Source organism: Felis catus, chromosome D4 (genome assembly GCF_018350175.1).
Source record: "Felis catus isolate Fca126 chromosome D4, F.catus_Fca126_mat1.0, whole genome shotgun sequence".
NCBI lineage: Eukaryota > Metazoa > Chordata > Mammalia > Carnivora > Felidae > Felis > Felis catus.
Genome location: NC_058380.1, coordinates 45,380,734 through 45,397,046, shown reverse-complemented (window position 1 = coordinate 45,397,046; position 16,313 = coordinate 45,380,734). Strand labels below are relative to the sequence as shown.

The window sequence follows — 16,313 nt, the reverse complement described above, 5'->3', positions numbered from 1 at the left end:
AGAATAGCCAAAACATAACCTTGGCGTAGGGTATTTCCGGGAAAATCACTGCTGTGACAAATGGCCTGAAGTGAACTCTTCCAGCGGTCAAGAATCCCCAGGAAAGGCCCCTCCCCTCCTTATCTATTGCTCAATTGTACAATACTCCGCTTTGAAAATACGACACCCTCTTGGAGCTGGGCGAGATGAAAGAGCTTTTCTTCATGATCCTGCAACGCCTATTAATTTTTGCTACAACAGACTCACAGCTGATTAAGAAAACAGAGGGCTAGCACTGCCTCACATTCCCATCTCAAGACTCGAGAGAGAAAATGTTAAAAGTGAAGGAGTCCTCCTTTTCAGGACAATGTATTGATTTTCATTGCCGCACACACTGTAGCGGTCCCCCCGCCCCCCCCCCCCCCCCCCGCTCCCCAACTGCAGGCAATTTGTTTAGACTGGAAGTTATTTTCCTCCTTGAAACAGCAGCAATGCTAGGAGATTCCGATGCACGTACCGGATTATCTTCCAAAAATATTATGACTCATTCACCACCTCGCCGAGCACAGGTTTAGAAATCAGTGGCTTATGTCACAAAACAAACTGTCCCAAAGTATAACTCACACTTGTATCACAATTGGGAAAGCAACATGATCGAATGGGAAATGCACAAGACTTACAGTCAAACCGCATTCAAATCTCCATGTTACCACCCATTTCTGTGTCAATTTAGACGCTACTTAGACTCTCTACCCTCATCAGCAAATATCACCTATAGTATAAGGTTATTACGGAGTTTAATAATGGATGTCAAATGCCATATATGGTAACTAGCATTAAAAAATATAGCTTTTATAGCTTTGTTTTATTAAAGTATAACATACTACAAAAAGTACAGACCTTAATTGTAGAATTCAATGAACTCTGGCAGATGTATACAGTTAAAACCACCGCCCCAATCAAGATGGACAGACCATGGAAATAGAATGTGAACCACATATTCAATTTTAAATCTCCGAGGAACCACAGGAGACAGATGAAGTTAACTTGAATATATTTTATTTAACCCAATATACCCCAATATTATCATTTCAATATATACTGATTTTTAAAATATTAGCAATGTGGTATTTTACTTTTTTTCATAAGGCTTCGATGGGCCGTATATTTTACATTTACAGCATATTATAATCTGAATGAGGCATAATTCAAGGGCTTACTAGTCATATGTAGCTAACAGCTACCGTATTACCAGTGCAGATATGGACCACAGTCCAGGAATGTCCTTAGTCCCCTTTCTCTATCTTCCACTTCCCCACCCCAAATCAACCACTATGCTGACTTCTGTCCCCATAGAATAATTTTGCCTATTCTTGAATTTCATAAAAATGCAACGTGACTGGCTTTGTGACTGGCTTCTTTCACCGAACATGTTCTCAAGATTCATCCGTGTTGTCCCAAGAAGCAGGGTACATTCCTTTTTATTACTGCATAGCATCGCACTGTACAAATATGTCACAATCTGTTCACCCGTCGACCAGCTGATGACCATTTGGGCTGTTTCCAAATACATTACCATTAATAAACCTGAAATGAACATTCTTGTACAGTGGAAATGCTGGATCATAAAGTAGGTTTATGTTCATCTTTACCAAAAAACTGCTGAATACTCTTCCTCAGTGGTTGCATCATTTTATATTCCTGACAACAACGTAGGAGATACTCACACCTCTAATATCGGGTATTGTCGGTCTTTTTTTTTTTTTTTTTTTTTTAATTTTTTTTCAACGTTTTTTATTTATTTTTGGGACAGAGAGAGACAGAGCATGAACGGGGGAGGGGCAGAGAGAGAGGGAGACACAGAATCAGAAACAGGCTCCAGGCTCTGAGCCATCAGCCCAGAGCCCGACGCGGGGCTCGAACCCACGGACCGCGAGATCGTGACCTGGCTGAAGTCGGACGCTTAACCGACTGTGCCACCCAGGCGCCCCTTGTCGGTCTTTTTAATCTTAGTGATTGCAGTGGGGTATATGTTTCCAGATGACCAACAAGATTGACCTTTTTCCATGGTGACCAGCCGATCATAGTGGTTTGGACAGATGAAAGGAGAGTTGTTACAAAGACAAACTGAGATCGCTTATATGAAATTACTTGTAATATTAAAATAAGGGACACCCTTGGGGTGCCTGGGTGGCTCAGTCGGCTGGGCGTCCGACTTCGGCTCAGGTCACAATCTCACAGTTCGTGGCTTCGAGTCCCGAGTCGGGCTCTGTGCTGACAGCTCGGAGCCTGGAGCCTGCTTTGGATTCTGTGTCTCCCTCTCTCTCTGTTCTTCCCCTGCTTGCACTCTTTCTCTCTCAAAAATAAATAAAGATTCAAAAAAATTAAAATAAAATAAAATAAAATAAAATAAAATAAAATAAAATAAAATAAAATAAAATAAAATAAGGGACATCCTTGCAAGGACTACCTGAGTCAGGCAGGTCATGTAAATCCAGAAGCCAAGGAACAGTAGCAAATTAGAGCACATGCTCGTCTAAAGGAAGTTGCTACGTGCTACTTAGCACCAAGTGGTCACTGCCATGTGGTAAAGCAGGCCAGGTACGTCAAGATGTTCCTGTATGATCAAGAAAGAGTAGATAGCCGTCTTTTTCTTTTTCAAGATTTTTCTTTTTAATGTTTATTGATTCTTGACACAGAGAGAGAGAGACAGGCATGAGTGGGGGAGGGGCAGAGAGAGAGGGAGACACAGAATCGGAAGCAGGCTCCAGGCTCTGAGCGGTCGGCACAGAGCCCGACGCGGGGCTCGAACTCACAGATCGTGAGATCATGACCTGAGCCGAAGTCGGACGCTCAACCGACTGAGCCACCCAGGCGCCCCTCTTTTTCAAGATTTTATTTTTAAGTAATCTTCACACCCAACTTGGGGTTTGAACCTCACCACCCAGAGATGTAGAGCTACACGTTCCACCGACTGAGCCAGCCAGGTGCTTCTCTTTTTCATTAACATTAGAATTTAAGATATTAATCCCAGGATAATCAAACAAAAGAGGCCCTAAGTTTTCAAGCTCTAATTTATAGAAATGTTGGTTTTTATGAAGACAAACATCCTTAGTATGGTAAACATTACACCATTCAGGATTGTTATTAATTACTGGTCAAACAGTAATTAAAGGACACCTAGTGAGACAAGGGTTGGCAATGTCCCAAAAGCAGATGACAAAATCATTTTGAGCAGCGAGGCAACAATGCCCCAAAGAAAGTTCGAAAGAAACAACTGGCCAGGGCGGCCCTTCTTTGCTAGCAATGCTCCTCTGTGACCAAACGTTCTTATGTTCTCATTCTTAAAGGACTATCCACATCATGTGCCTTTTTTAAGAATGTAGGTAACAGCTAATAATGCTCCAGTGGCCATGGCTACCTAGAAGTCTCTGCATTATTTGGGGAGAAGAGAAGAAAGATGTTGGTAAAACAGTACAGCTTCTTTGGAAAACAGTCTGGCCATCACTCACCCGGTTCAACATAGAGTTATATGATCCAGCAAATGCACTCTTAGATAGACAGCCAAGAAAAATGAAACATATGTCCACACAAGACCGTGCACATGAATGTTCATAGCAACATGATTCATAATAGCCAAAAAAATGGGAAAAACCCAAATGTCCACCCCCTAATGAATGGATAAATAAATCGTGGTATTACCCAGCTATAAAAAATATTGTAGGGGTGTCTACAGTCAGTTCATTAAGCATCCCACTCTTGATTTCAGCTCAGGTCATGATCTCATAGTTCATGAGATCAAACCCCATGTCGGGCTCTGTGCTGACAGCATGGAGCCTGCTGGGGATTCTCTCTTTCTCTTTCTTTCTATGTCTCTGTCTCTCTGCCCCTCCCCACCTCATGTTCTCTCTCTCTCTCTCTCAAAATAAGTAAAAATTTTTTAACATTGCAAAACAAATAATATATTAATACATGCCACAGCATAGACGAACCTTGAAAACATTATGCTAATGAAAAGCCAGTGACAAAAGGCCACCTATTATATGGCACCTTTTATACGAAATGTCAAGAAAAGGGAAATTTCTAGAGACAGAGATATGGAGATATGTGTACTTAACACAGTGTTCTCTCCTCCTAGACTGTGACTTCCTAGACCCAAAATGGCTCATAAATCTTTATACCCAGAGAGCCTTGAACATCCTGGCTTAAATTGTCAATATTTTTATTTTAGGGTTAAAGCTTTTTGTTTTCTGCCTAAGGAATCCTTGCCTAAAGTTTTCTGTGGTGGCCACAGGGTTTGAGGGGGAAGCCACACCATGACCTCCTCCCTTTCTCTCCTCCCCACCTCTACTCATCAGAGGAATGAATAAATGACAATGTGGCAGAACACTTCTGAGAGGCTTCCAACCCTTTCTCCTTGAACTTCTTCTGGAAAAGGCAGCAAACTGCATGAGATTAGGAGACGAATGGACCCCTTTTATACGTACAACCCATAAATCTATAAAGTAAACCAAGGCCTGTTTTGTTTATATATATATGGGCCACCTGGGTGGCTCAGGTGGTTAAGCGTCCCACTTCAGCTCAGGTCATGACCTCACTGTTGGTGAGTTCACACCCCACGTCTGGCTCTATGCTGACAGCTCAGAGCCTGCTTTGGTTTCTCTGTCTCCCTCTCCCTCTGCTTTGTGCTCTCTCTCTCTCTCTCAAAAATAAATGTTTAAAAATATATACATAAAAGCCAAAAAATGCTGAAGTTTGGATTTAATATGATCTCAACAAGATGAATTTCAAAAGCACTCATAACAATACACAAATGATATAAAACTAAAACTAAAATATACTTAACTTTTCATAACTTCCACTTGAACATCTATATTGAATTAAATCACCACTCTGCCTCCTTTATTAATAATTCTCCAAAGCCCTAAAGCTAAATGTACATAGGCAAACTCACTACGGGGAAACAATGTAGATTTTTCGTCTCCTTAATGATAACTTGTCATTTTAGGACATAAGGGATTATGGGCTCCTGGTAGCAAGCAGAATGTTCATGACAAAAGAAATGCTACGCTGAAGTTAATGAGGTAGTGACACAACTGAACTGTTCTCCCTGGTAACAAATAATACTGGCAGAAACTTGCGTACAAATTGCAACACTCTTCCTCTTTCTCATGCCCAGGTAAACATGGAAAGTTACTACAACAATAAGTAAACTATTTAATAAGATCATAAAAATATCCTTAAAGGGGCGCCTGGGTGGCGCAGTCGGTTACGTGTCCGACTTCAGCCAGGTCACGATCTCGTGGTCCGTGAGTTCGAGCCCCACGTCAGACTCTGGGCTGATGGCTCAGAGCCTGGAGCCTGTTTCCGATTCTGTGTCTCCCTCTCTCTCTGCCCCTCCCCCATTCGTGCTCTGTCTCTCTCTGTCCCAAAAATAAGTAAACGTTGAAAAAAAAAATATCCTTAAAATTCTAAAATATTTATTCTAAGAACATAATCCAAAAGAAAGTTAAAACTTTACCTCTGTCATGACTTCCTTGACTATTAACTACAAAGTGGGGAAAGTGGGAAGCAACTAAAAACCCAATCAAAAATGAATTATTTGATTACTGATGATACTTTTGCTCAATGGGATTAAGTCATTAAAATATGTAGCAACATCGAAAATATTCCTAGCCATGGGGCACCTGGGTGGCTCAGCCGGTTAAGTGTCTGACTCTTGATTTTGGCTCAGGTCATGATCTCATGGTTGTGACACTGAGCCCCACATAGAGTTCTGTGCTAGGCATGGACCCTGCTTAAGATTCTCTCTCCCTCAAAAACAAAACACAAAACAAAAAACAACGATTCTCTCTCCCTCTCCCTGGCCCACCCACCTCATGAGCACTTGTGCTCTCTCTTAAAAAAAAAAAAAAAAAAAAAATCCCAGTAAAATGTAGAGAAGGTAGAAAAAATATATTTGTAAAGAAAATACAATGGAAAGGAATACGAACAAAATGAAAACGCTTTTGTGACAAGTTTCTCATTTTTTTCATTATTCAAAGTAAATGTGATGCTCTAAAACCCAAATGTCTACAGAGTGATATAAAAACACTGTAGCGCATCTTTCAAGCTTATCATCTAATTTTTAATCAGTAAAAACACTACAATTTATCTCAAAATATCTTTTTCATTAGGATCTTTATGCAAAGCCTAAGTTATGTAAAAATCTCGTGCAGTGAACCAATCACAAAGGAAACGGAGAAGACGTGTGGGAAATGAGTACAAATATCACACTCATAAAAAGATTTCTTGAATAATATCACACCATAACAAGGTCAACTGAACACAAACATGACTAATAAAAACACATAGTGGTAGTTTGTGAATTATCTCTCAACAAAGCTAGGGTTTTTTTTTTAAAGGTGATTAAGATGTAGACTTTGAATTCAGACAGATCTGGGGGCGCCTGGGTGGCTCAGTAGGCTACATACCAGACTTCAGCTCAGGTCATGACCTCACAGTTTGTGGGTTTGAGCCCCGCATCGGGCTCTGTGCTGACGGCTCAGAACCTGGAGCCTGCTTCGGATTCTGCGTCTCCCTCTCTCTCTGCCCCTCCCCCACTTGTACTCTGTCTCTCTCAAAAATAAATAAACATTCAAAAAATTTTAAATTAAAACAAATGAATTCAGACAGATCTGGGTTTGAATCTTGGCTCTATCGAGCGTTAACTTAATGACCTCTGGCAATTAATTTAACCACTGTCAGCCTCCCAGAAGAAAACAGTACCTTGCACTCAGAAGGCTTTTTTTTTTTTTTGAGTAAGATTAAATGAGATAATAAATATAATGATTGTAGTATATAACAGTTACTATACAGAAAACACTCAGTAAATCAGTATATGTTTACTAGTACTATTATTAAAACATCTCTGATAGTTGTACATAAACCAAAATGAAAACATTCTGCTAATTTCATTAAAAACAAAGAGAACGTAGTATGTAGACAGAGTAGTAAAATGGAACATATGGGTCTTCCTCTAATGTTTCATATGGTTTGATAAGCTCCCTTTGTAGCAAAAGGTCCATAAAAAAGCTCGTGATTTCCCAGTCTCCTTTACTTTGAAGTACAAGAACATTTACTAATCATTCCTAGAGGAACAAAATGTAACTTGGCTGACAAGGCAAGTTAAATGCTATAAAGAAGAAAACAGTCAAAGGATCAGAATAGACATTTCTCCAGCAAGACATATAAGTGGCCAAGAAACATAAGAAAAGCTTAGTATCCTCCGACAAATGCAAATCGAAGCCTTAAATGAGATCCCACGTCGCATGCACTAGGATGGCTACAGTTAGAAAAAAGGAAAAAGGGGTGGTGCCTGGGTGGCTCAGTCACTTGAGCATCTGACTTCAGCTCAGGTCATGATCTCACAGTTCAGGAGCTCAAGCTCCACATCAGGCTCTCTGCTGTCAGAGTGAAGCCAGCTTCAGATCCTCTGTCCCCCCTCTGTCTGCCCCTCTCCCACTTGCAGGCATGCACGTTAAGCGTGCTCTCTCTCAAAAACAAACATTAAAAAAACGAAAGAAAGAAAAAAAGGGGGAAAAAAGGCAGCTAAGAAGAAGTGTTGCCGAGGAAGCAGCGAAATTAGAACCTTCATACACTGCTGGTGGGAACGCAACATGGCACAGCCATTTTGGAAAACAGTCTGGCAGTTTCTTAAACAGTTAAACATAGAGTGAGCATGGGACCCAGCAATTCCATTCTTGGGTGTGTACCTCGCCAACAGGAACACATAGGTCTATGCCAAAATCTGTACACGAATGTTCATGGCAGCGTTATTCATAGACCAAAAAAAAAAAAAAAAAGGAAAACATTCATTGACTGATAAATGGGTAAAATGTAGAGCAGCCATACAGAATATTACCCAACCATAGAAATAAATGATGTACTGATACATGTTATAACATTGACGATGCTTGGGATTCTCCCTCTCTGCCTCTCTCTCTCCCTCTCCCTCTCTCCCCTTGCAGGCACTCTGACTCGCTCTCAAAATAAGTAACAACACACTTTAAAAAAGAAAAAGGAAATTAAGGCAAATGGGGATGGAATGGGGCAAAAAGTGATGAGATGAGAAGCCTGAATGGAAAAAAATATGAAAAAGATAATGCAAAAATATTAATTTTCCTTTTAAAATGGCAAACCCTCAGCTTGAAGGCAGAGGAAGGTTCTTCTTTCAAGCTCATATTTTTCAAAGGAAGGAAGCCTCAAACTAACAAGAGTGTCAGACTCAGAGCGAGTCTTAGATCTACTTTCCTTCTCTTTCATTTCTGAGCCATGTGAACCTTGTAAAGTTACTCGAATTACCAGAGCCACTGTTTCTTCAAAATAAAATGAATTCCCCGGGGCACCTGGGCGGCTCAAGTTGGTAGAGCATCAGCTCTTGATTTCAGCTCAGGTCATGATCCCAGGGTCCTGGAATTGAGCCCCCTATCTGGCTCTAGCACTGAGCTTGAAGCCTGCTTGAGATTCTCTCTGTCTCTTTCTCTCTCTGCCCCGCTCCCCTGCTCGCTCACTCTGTTAAAAAAAAAAAAAAAAAAAAAAAAAAAAAGAATGAATCCCCACATCACAAAATGTCCAAATTCACATTAGGTACCCAAGAAATGGTAGCTGTAACTTTCACATGGTTCCGTGTACAAAAACAAACAGCAAACAAAAACCATGTGTGAAGTCCTAAATCAATACACCAATAGTGTCAAGAAAAGAGTATGTTTCTTCTCCAGTTCCCGAATGGAAACTAGAGTCTTGTCTTTGTAATTAACCAAGATTCCTAGAATTTCCCCTTTCTAATTGTTTATTTATTTTTGGGACAGAGAGACAGAGCATGAACGGGGGAGGGGCAGAGAGAGAGGGAGACACAGAATCAGAAACAGGCTCCAGGCTCTGAGCCATCAGCCCAGAGCCCGACGCGGGGCTCGAACTCACGGACCACGAGATCGTGACCTGGCTGAAGTCGGACGCTTAACCGACTGCGCCACCCAGGCGCCCCAAATTTCCCCTTTCTAATTGTTTAGCAAAGCAGCACAGAAGAACCCCATATTGGAACCACAATCTTCACCTTGACAGAGCTGACATTTACATGGAATCCGTCCTTTCAATCTCTCACTGGAGACCATGATAAATGATTAAGCGGCAGTCGTTGCAGGCTTAATCTCGCCCTCCAGGACAAATGAATTTCATGACTGTGACTCCAAACCTGAGGGGTTCCCTGTCAACCTTCAGAAAAAGAGCTCTGCTTCCTATACAAAGGCAAGGATGGGAAAGCCCAACGAAACCCAATTTGGGATGGTTCTCCAAATGAGGTACTTTCCAAAAGATAGGGTTGTTCAATGGTACTCTCTTTTCCCCACTGGTTTCTAAAATTTCACTGTTTTAGGCTTTCTACATTCCTAATTATATTTGACAGTCAAGGATCTAAAAAGCAGTGGATAGACAAATTACTACCAAATGCTCCTGGGAAATAGATTTAGAACGATGCTGAATATTTTCATTCTTGAAACGCTTGGCAACCAGCAATGTTTCACACATGATATCAATTAGAAGACAGAATAAATGGCCTCACAGAACGCATGCTGGCTTCTGTGGATAGCATGCTGGCAGGAAAAAAAAAAAAAAGGAGAAAAAGGCTAGGCCAAACTTAGTGGATGTGGCCTGGTGAGAGCCACCAAACTAAGTATATTTTTGCAACTTTAACACACATCGCAGGACATAACAGCAGCAGCTTCACAAATAATGAACACATACCAAAAAAGCTTGGAAAGGCTTAAACAAAACCCAAAGATATATTAATTACCATCAAGGCTCGTCAAGGGGAAACAGATTATTTCTACTTATTTAAATGAACATGGAGCTATTCATTACCAAACATTTTTTTTTTTAAGAGCATATTTCTGTTGCCAAAATTGACTGTGATGCAGTCAGTTTGGACAAATTCCACAACCTGGGGCACTTGTACTATCCATGAGGAAAAGATGGTAAATAACACTATTTACCTCTAGTAAATATCAATAAAATAGTGGAGTTGTCCCCCAGACAAGAAAGATGAAAAATAAGGGATGAGATGGGCCACCTGGGTGGCTCAGTCGGTTAAGCGTCTGACTCTTGATTTTGGCTCAAGTCATGATCTCACAATTCATGAGTTCCAGCCCCATGCTGGCAGTGTGGAGCCTGCTTGGGGTTCGTTCTCTCTCTCTCTCTCTCCCTTCCTCCCTCCCTCCCTCCCCTGCTCTTTCTCAAAATAAATAAATAACCTTTAAAAAAAGAAAAAGAAGGAAATGAAAATAAGTATTCTTTTTTGTTTTGTTTTGAGTGAGAGAGAGGGAGAGCAGGGGAGGGGCAGGGAGAGAAAGGAAGAGAGAGAGAATCCTAGGCAGGTGCCACATCCCCAGGCCGGAGCCCAATTCAGGGCTTGAACTCACAAACCATGAGATCGTGACATTAATCAAGGGTCAGACACTTAACCAACTGAGCCACCCAGGTGCCCCAGAAAATATTCTTTGTAATAAATGAAGTTAACGGATTGGGGCTGTTGTTTTATGATTTATTCTCACAGAAAGGATTAAAAGAGGTTAGCGTGCCTTTGTTAGAAAGACACGTAGGATTTCTTCTTTCATTTGCAACATGGCAGTTGAAGTGTTTTAAAAGCAAGTTTTTGATAAAAATATCATGTGGGATTTGGATTTCATAACATGAAAAGAAACAGAAGGGGAAGGGGTGAGACACAATGGAAAAGTGACGTGCCTTTAACCAAGCAGAGGAACAAGTATTAAGGTATCAAAGTAAGACACAAGCCTCCTTAATTAAAATACCTAGACATGATGTCTCCATTCCCCCACAAGACGGTGGAATGTGAGAAGCAAAGAAGCTGCTGTAGGCTGAACATTCGTATCCCCTCCAAAATTCATATATTGAAATCGTAATTCTCAAGGCGATAGTTTTAGGAGCTAGGAACTAGGTCATGAGGGTAGAGCCTTCATGACTGGGATTGATGCCCATATAAAGAGACTCCGGAGAGCTATCCTTCCCTTTCAGCATGTGAGGTTATGGCAAGAAGAAAGCTATCCATCAAGATAGTGGTCCAGGAACCAAGAAGCAGGCTCTTACCAGTGAATCTGGATCTCAAACTTACCAGCCTCCAGACCACGAGACATAAATGTGTGTTAATAAGCTACCCAGTTTAAGTTATTTGTGTTACGACAACCTGAATGGATTTACACAGTATATGGTACTACGGGTAGAAGTTTGGATCGGGGGAATAGATTTCAACCATCTCAAATTATCTCCTTTAAGTATAGAAAGAGGCAACAAGAGCTTCAGCACTGAAAGGACAGGATCCCATTTGCAGGAAGAAGTCAAGTCACTATCATACATGAGCTGTAGAGAAAAGATTAAACAAGAAACAAACGACTTTGAACCTCCTTGATGGCATGGACTATATCAAACTGTGTACCAACCTTTCAGGAGCAACCTCAACATTTAAAGAGCACCCGTGTGGGTAGACATTATGCCAGGTATGTTTTGTGTGGTGTGTGTGTGTGTGTGTGTGTGTGTGTGTGTGTGTGTGTGTGTGTGTTGAGTAATCTTTTATCTTCATTTGAAGAAACAGAGGCTCAGAGGTTAAGTAAACTAACCAAAGGACACATAACTAGTAACTGGTATATATACCAGGTACAGTCCCATGACTGCCCCAAAACGAAAATGCTTCCTACCACATCAGGCAACATTTTTCCTATCTCCAGTACTTCCTCAAGTTAATGATATCTTAGAGAAACGGAATGAGAAAACTAACGCCACACACTGAGCATTTCTTATGAGTTAATAAGCATCTATAGACAACAGAGCTGTTGAATGGGTGGAGAACACAATGGAATTACAGCCCCAGTCAGACAAAATTCCCATTCGTTAGAGGGAAAAAGTTAATTTCGGAAATGAGCTGATTTCTGTTTGGAAAAAATAATGAAAAGGAAATACTCCCAAAATGGTAACAGTGATCACCATTCAGAGGTAAACGTATACAATTCTCTCTTCTCTCAAAGCTTCTACTGAAAACACATTTCAAAACAACGTTTAGAATTATTTATTATGAAAGTAATATAATTATTAAAGTGACACTTTGCAATTCCGGATGACTAACTGACACAGTAAAGAACAAAAGCCCTTGGTCACGTATAGTGGTCCCCTGCTGTAATATGAAACCCTTAACAACTCTGTCAACTACTGGGCATGTGGTCTAAAAGCATTGCCCTTAGCACACATTGGTTTCTAAACAGTGACAGTGCTCGCTCTCTGCTAAAATAAGTGTTTATCCGAGAGAAAATTACATTTAGGGGCGCCTGGGTGGCTCTGTTGGTTAACCGTCTGACTTCGGCTCAGGTCGTGATCTCACGGTTTGTGAGTTCGAGCCCCTGTCGGGCTCTGTGCTGACAGCTCAGAGCCTAGAGCCTGATTTAGATTCTGTCTCCTCTTCCCTCTGTCCCTGCTCACTTGTGCTCTCTCTCAAAAACAAATACACGTAAAAACATTAAAAAAAGGAAAAAAGAAAGAAAATGAGTTTATTCTCATACCAAAATCCTGAGTGAACAACCTCCCTCCAAGGACTATTTTCCTCATTTATAAAATGATGTTATAACCCCTCTATTGCAGAATTAATGAGGAACATAAATGGAAAGTACTTTGCACAAGAACCTGGGCGTATAAACACTCAATACAGTCACTGCCTGTATTATTGAATCATTATATTCATTATAATATCAACCATAATTGCCATAAGCTAAGAGAATTCCACCTAGTCTCAGTCACTAAAAGACTACAATTGCGTAAGTATGTTCACTGTGCGAAGACTTTGGTTCGGTTGATAAATGATCACTGACATAATTACCGCATTTCCCCAAAACGGTTAAGGATTCTCTCTGTTGTGTTGTGATTGGGGGAGTGGTATAGAGTTCAGGAAACGATTTGGAGGCTCAAGTCTAACATCAATCCATCCTACCCAAACTGATCACCAGGAAAGAAACAAAACTTGGCCAGTCTTCGGGCCAACAATCGTTTTTGCTGGCTATAAAACTCCCGCTGGCTTATGCCAATCCCTTCTCCTCTGCTTCTTAAGCCTCTCTGATCACCAAACTAAGAAGCAAATAGACTCAAGAGTTCCAAGAGCCTAACTTTCCCTTCTATGTTACCAACGACGACAAGTAAGAACAGGGAACGGCATAGAGTGGTTTTCTTTAGCCTCTGGAGCACGTCCACAGAACCCGACATTTCGAGACTCCCCTCCAGAAAGGATTTCTAATGTAGAAGGTCTTGCTTCCCTTCCCCAACAAGAATCCCTGGGAGTGACTATTCCAGCACTTAGTTACTCGACTCTGAACTTGCAGCCTGGTAACTCGTATGCCTCGTAAAACATTTTCTGCAAAACTATCCAAAACAGTGTTGAAAAGCCTACCTCAGCTTGGCAGAGGGCATGAAGACCTTGTAGCACCAAGGCTGCTGGAGTGGCTTGGTCAGGTTTGGTGCACTCATTCAACACCTGGGAAATGGCTGCCAACATGTCTGCTCCGTGCTGATAGGGCCTGTGAGAAACGATCGTTCAGAGACCAGATTAAAGTCGAAGAGCGCAGGCGCACTCCCAGGACATCTGCCTGAACAGAGAGCGTTCGTGCTTTTCTTTTTTTTTTTTTTTTTTTTTTTTATTTTATTTATTTTTTTTTTTCAACGTTTATTTATTTTTGGGACAGAGAGAGACAGAGCATGAACGGGGGAGAGGCAGAGAGAGAGGGAGACACAGAATCGGAAACAGGCTCCAGGCTCTGAGCCGTCAGCCCAGAGCCTGACGCGGGGCTTGAACTCATGGACCGCGAGATCGTGACCTGGCTGAAGTCAGACGCTCAACCGACTGCGCCACCCAGGCGCCCCACGTTCGTGCTTTTCTTTACGCTTGTGCCCACTGAACGCTGACCCTCCAATACGAATGCATGTTTTCGTCAAAGATTCGCATCATCGTCGTTACTGCCGTAACCGGAGACTCATTTCTGATACAGAAATGTTATCCAAAAAAGAGGACCCGTGCTAACAAATGTTACTCTTCCCTAAGCCGTACATCCTATTGTCTGAATTGACACAAACTCAAGTCTCCGGTAATGGTGAAAAGAACTGACCGACCTCATTGAGATTATCAGTAAAAGATAGAGCTATTTCCTGCCTGCCCCTTGCTCTGGTTATCAGCCACTGACTACAAAAGCAGGGATTGCGTATCAGAAGGTCATTTATGACAGTAGCGAAACTAAGGGGGTTACACCTATCGCAATAATGATGCTGATGCTGAGGACGATGATAAAAATAATGAAATGAATCGTAACTGACCAAACACCTATCTCATGCCAGGCACTCTGCTGGATTCACGCACTCAGGCTCCTCCTCTCCTCTCCTCTATTCCACATGTCATGTGCTGCCCCCAAAAGGATTTTAACTCCCCAGAGAAATGCTCAGGCCCATCCTTGGCTTTCCCGGTCACCCCTGAATGACGTAATAGTTTTCTCTAACGAAATACCAAGTGATAAAACTGCCCGGCTGGATTCTACGGTTCCATTGTCTGGCAAACGGAAATGATTTTCCAAAACTGGAAAGATCTGACAGATCTTGAAGTGGCAACTGAAAGGAATACTGAATATATTCAATAGACTCTGACCCGGGCTGATATTTAACTTTTACTGAACCTCAACTTTAAGTGCGTAAAATTAAAATGTTGGCTAATGGGGTGCCTGGGTGGCTCACTCGGTTAAGCATTCAACTCTTTTTTTTTTTTAATTTTTTTTTAATGTTTTTTTATTTATTTTTGAGACAGAGAGAGAGACAGAGCATGAGCGGGGGAGGGGCAGAGAGAGAGGGAGACACAGAATTGGAAGCAGGCTCCAGGCTCTGAGCCATCAGCCCAGAGCCCGACGCGGGGCTCGAACTCACGGACCGCGAGATCGTGACCTGAGCCGAAGTCGGCCGCATAACAGACTGAGCCACCCAGGTGCCCCAGCATTCAACTCTTGATTTCGGCTCAGGTCATGATGTCACGGTTCATGAGTTCAAGTCCCACGTCGGGCTCCGTACTGATGTTATAGAATCTGCTTGGGATTCTCTCTCTCTCTCTCTCTCTCTCTCTCTCTCTGCCCCTCCTAGCTTGCATTCTCTCTCTCAAAAAAAAATAAAAATAAAATAGAAATGGTGGCTAATAATTCCTTCATCTCTAAAATTTTTTCCATGCCGGTACCTCAAGAGAATCCAAACTCTCAGGTCTTGGGTTATATGTGTGTGACCTGTAGAGTGAGGTTATGTTTGGGTGGCCAAGAGACTGAAGCTTAGAAAAGAAGCAGAATTGCTGAGGTTTAGATCCACGCTGATCTGAGATTTATTTGAAACCGGAATCATCCACGTTACCGCTTCAGGATTAATCCATAATCGACAAGAGCAGAGTCACTTTCCTAAGACCCTCACATCTTCCTATACTCTAGAGCATACATGGGGATTCAATAATAGGCCTCCCTTGTAATAATTCCTAGTAATTAATTCTATGCGATGAGTCACAAATAAGGCCTTCCCTATTAAAACTCTTTATAACAATCGGGCATAACATGGGGAAAATATAAGAACGGTTTGACTTTACTCCACTGTTTAGGTTTTAGAAATCTGTTGTATACAAAAAAAAAAAGAAAAGAAAAAAGAAAACATAACATCACATTTTTATTGTAATATTATTATCCAGAAAAGGATCTGAATTTCCTATAAATCAAGATACAAGGCTAGTACTGAGATAGACATGCTTGTTTCTTGAAGTCATTATCCAATATTATTAAGTTTTATAATTAGAAAACTTGACCTGAAAATTAACTTATTCTTACTCAAATACCCTCTGCCTATCTTTCCTGGATTCTCGCTTGCAATAAAAGAATTAGGTGCAAAATAATACACCATGATATACATTCCCAAGAGTTAAGCACAGCTTACCTTTGCTTACATATGTCTCTTATCGATGCTGCTTTAGCGATGAGTTTCTCCCACTGGACTTCCTTGCCCACAGACAGAGAAGGCACGTCAGACATGGCCATGAAACGCTGCAGTTCAGGATATACACGATCCTAAGAAGGCAATTTCACAAAAAAGGTAATTTCCCAACTTGAGTTGAATAATCACTTTACACAGCATTTTTACCTCCAAATCTCACATTTGCATCGCTAATTACAATGCGTTTCTTCTAATCAGCAGAGAACAATGCTTTTGTGATTGCTGGGGATTTTCTTAGAGACCCATGCACG

General features: G+C 41.4%; 1 protein-coding gene across 7 annotated transcripts in view; it reads right to left on the bottom strand.

Moving 5' to 3' along the window:
* Nucleotides 1-16,313, bottom strand: part of FOCAD (focadhesin) — a 324,630-nt gene that overhangs the window by 155,248 nt on the left and 153,069 nt on the right. For all 7 annotated transcript variants that reach the window (XM_023242354.2, XM_023242353.2, XM_045043365.1 and 4 more), the window contains 2 exons: nucleotides 16,006-16,136; nucleotides 13,457-13,583 (listed from right to left, as the gene is read on the bottom strand). In XM_023242354.2, the coding sequence (XP_023098122.2) occupies nucleotides 13,457-13,583; nucleotides 16,006-16,136 (258 nt within the window). The remainder of the gene's footprint in view (nucleotides 1-13,456; nucleotides 13,584-16,005; nucleotides 16,137-16,313) is intronic.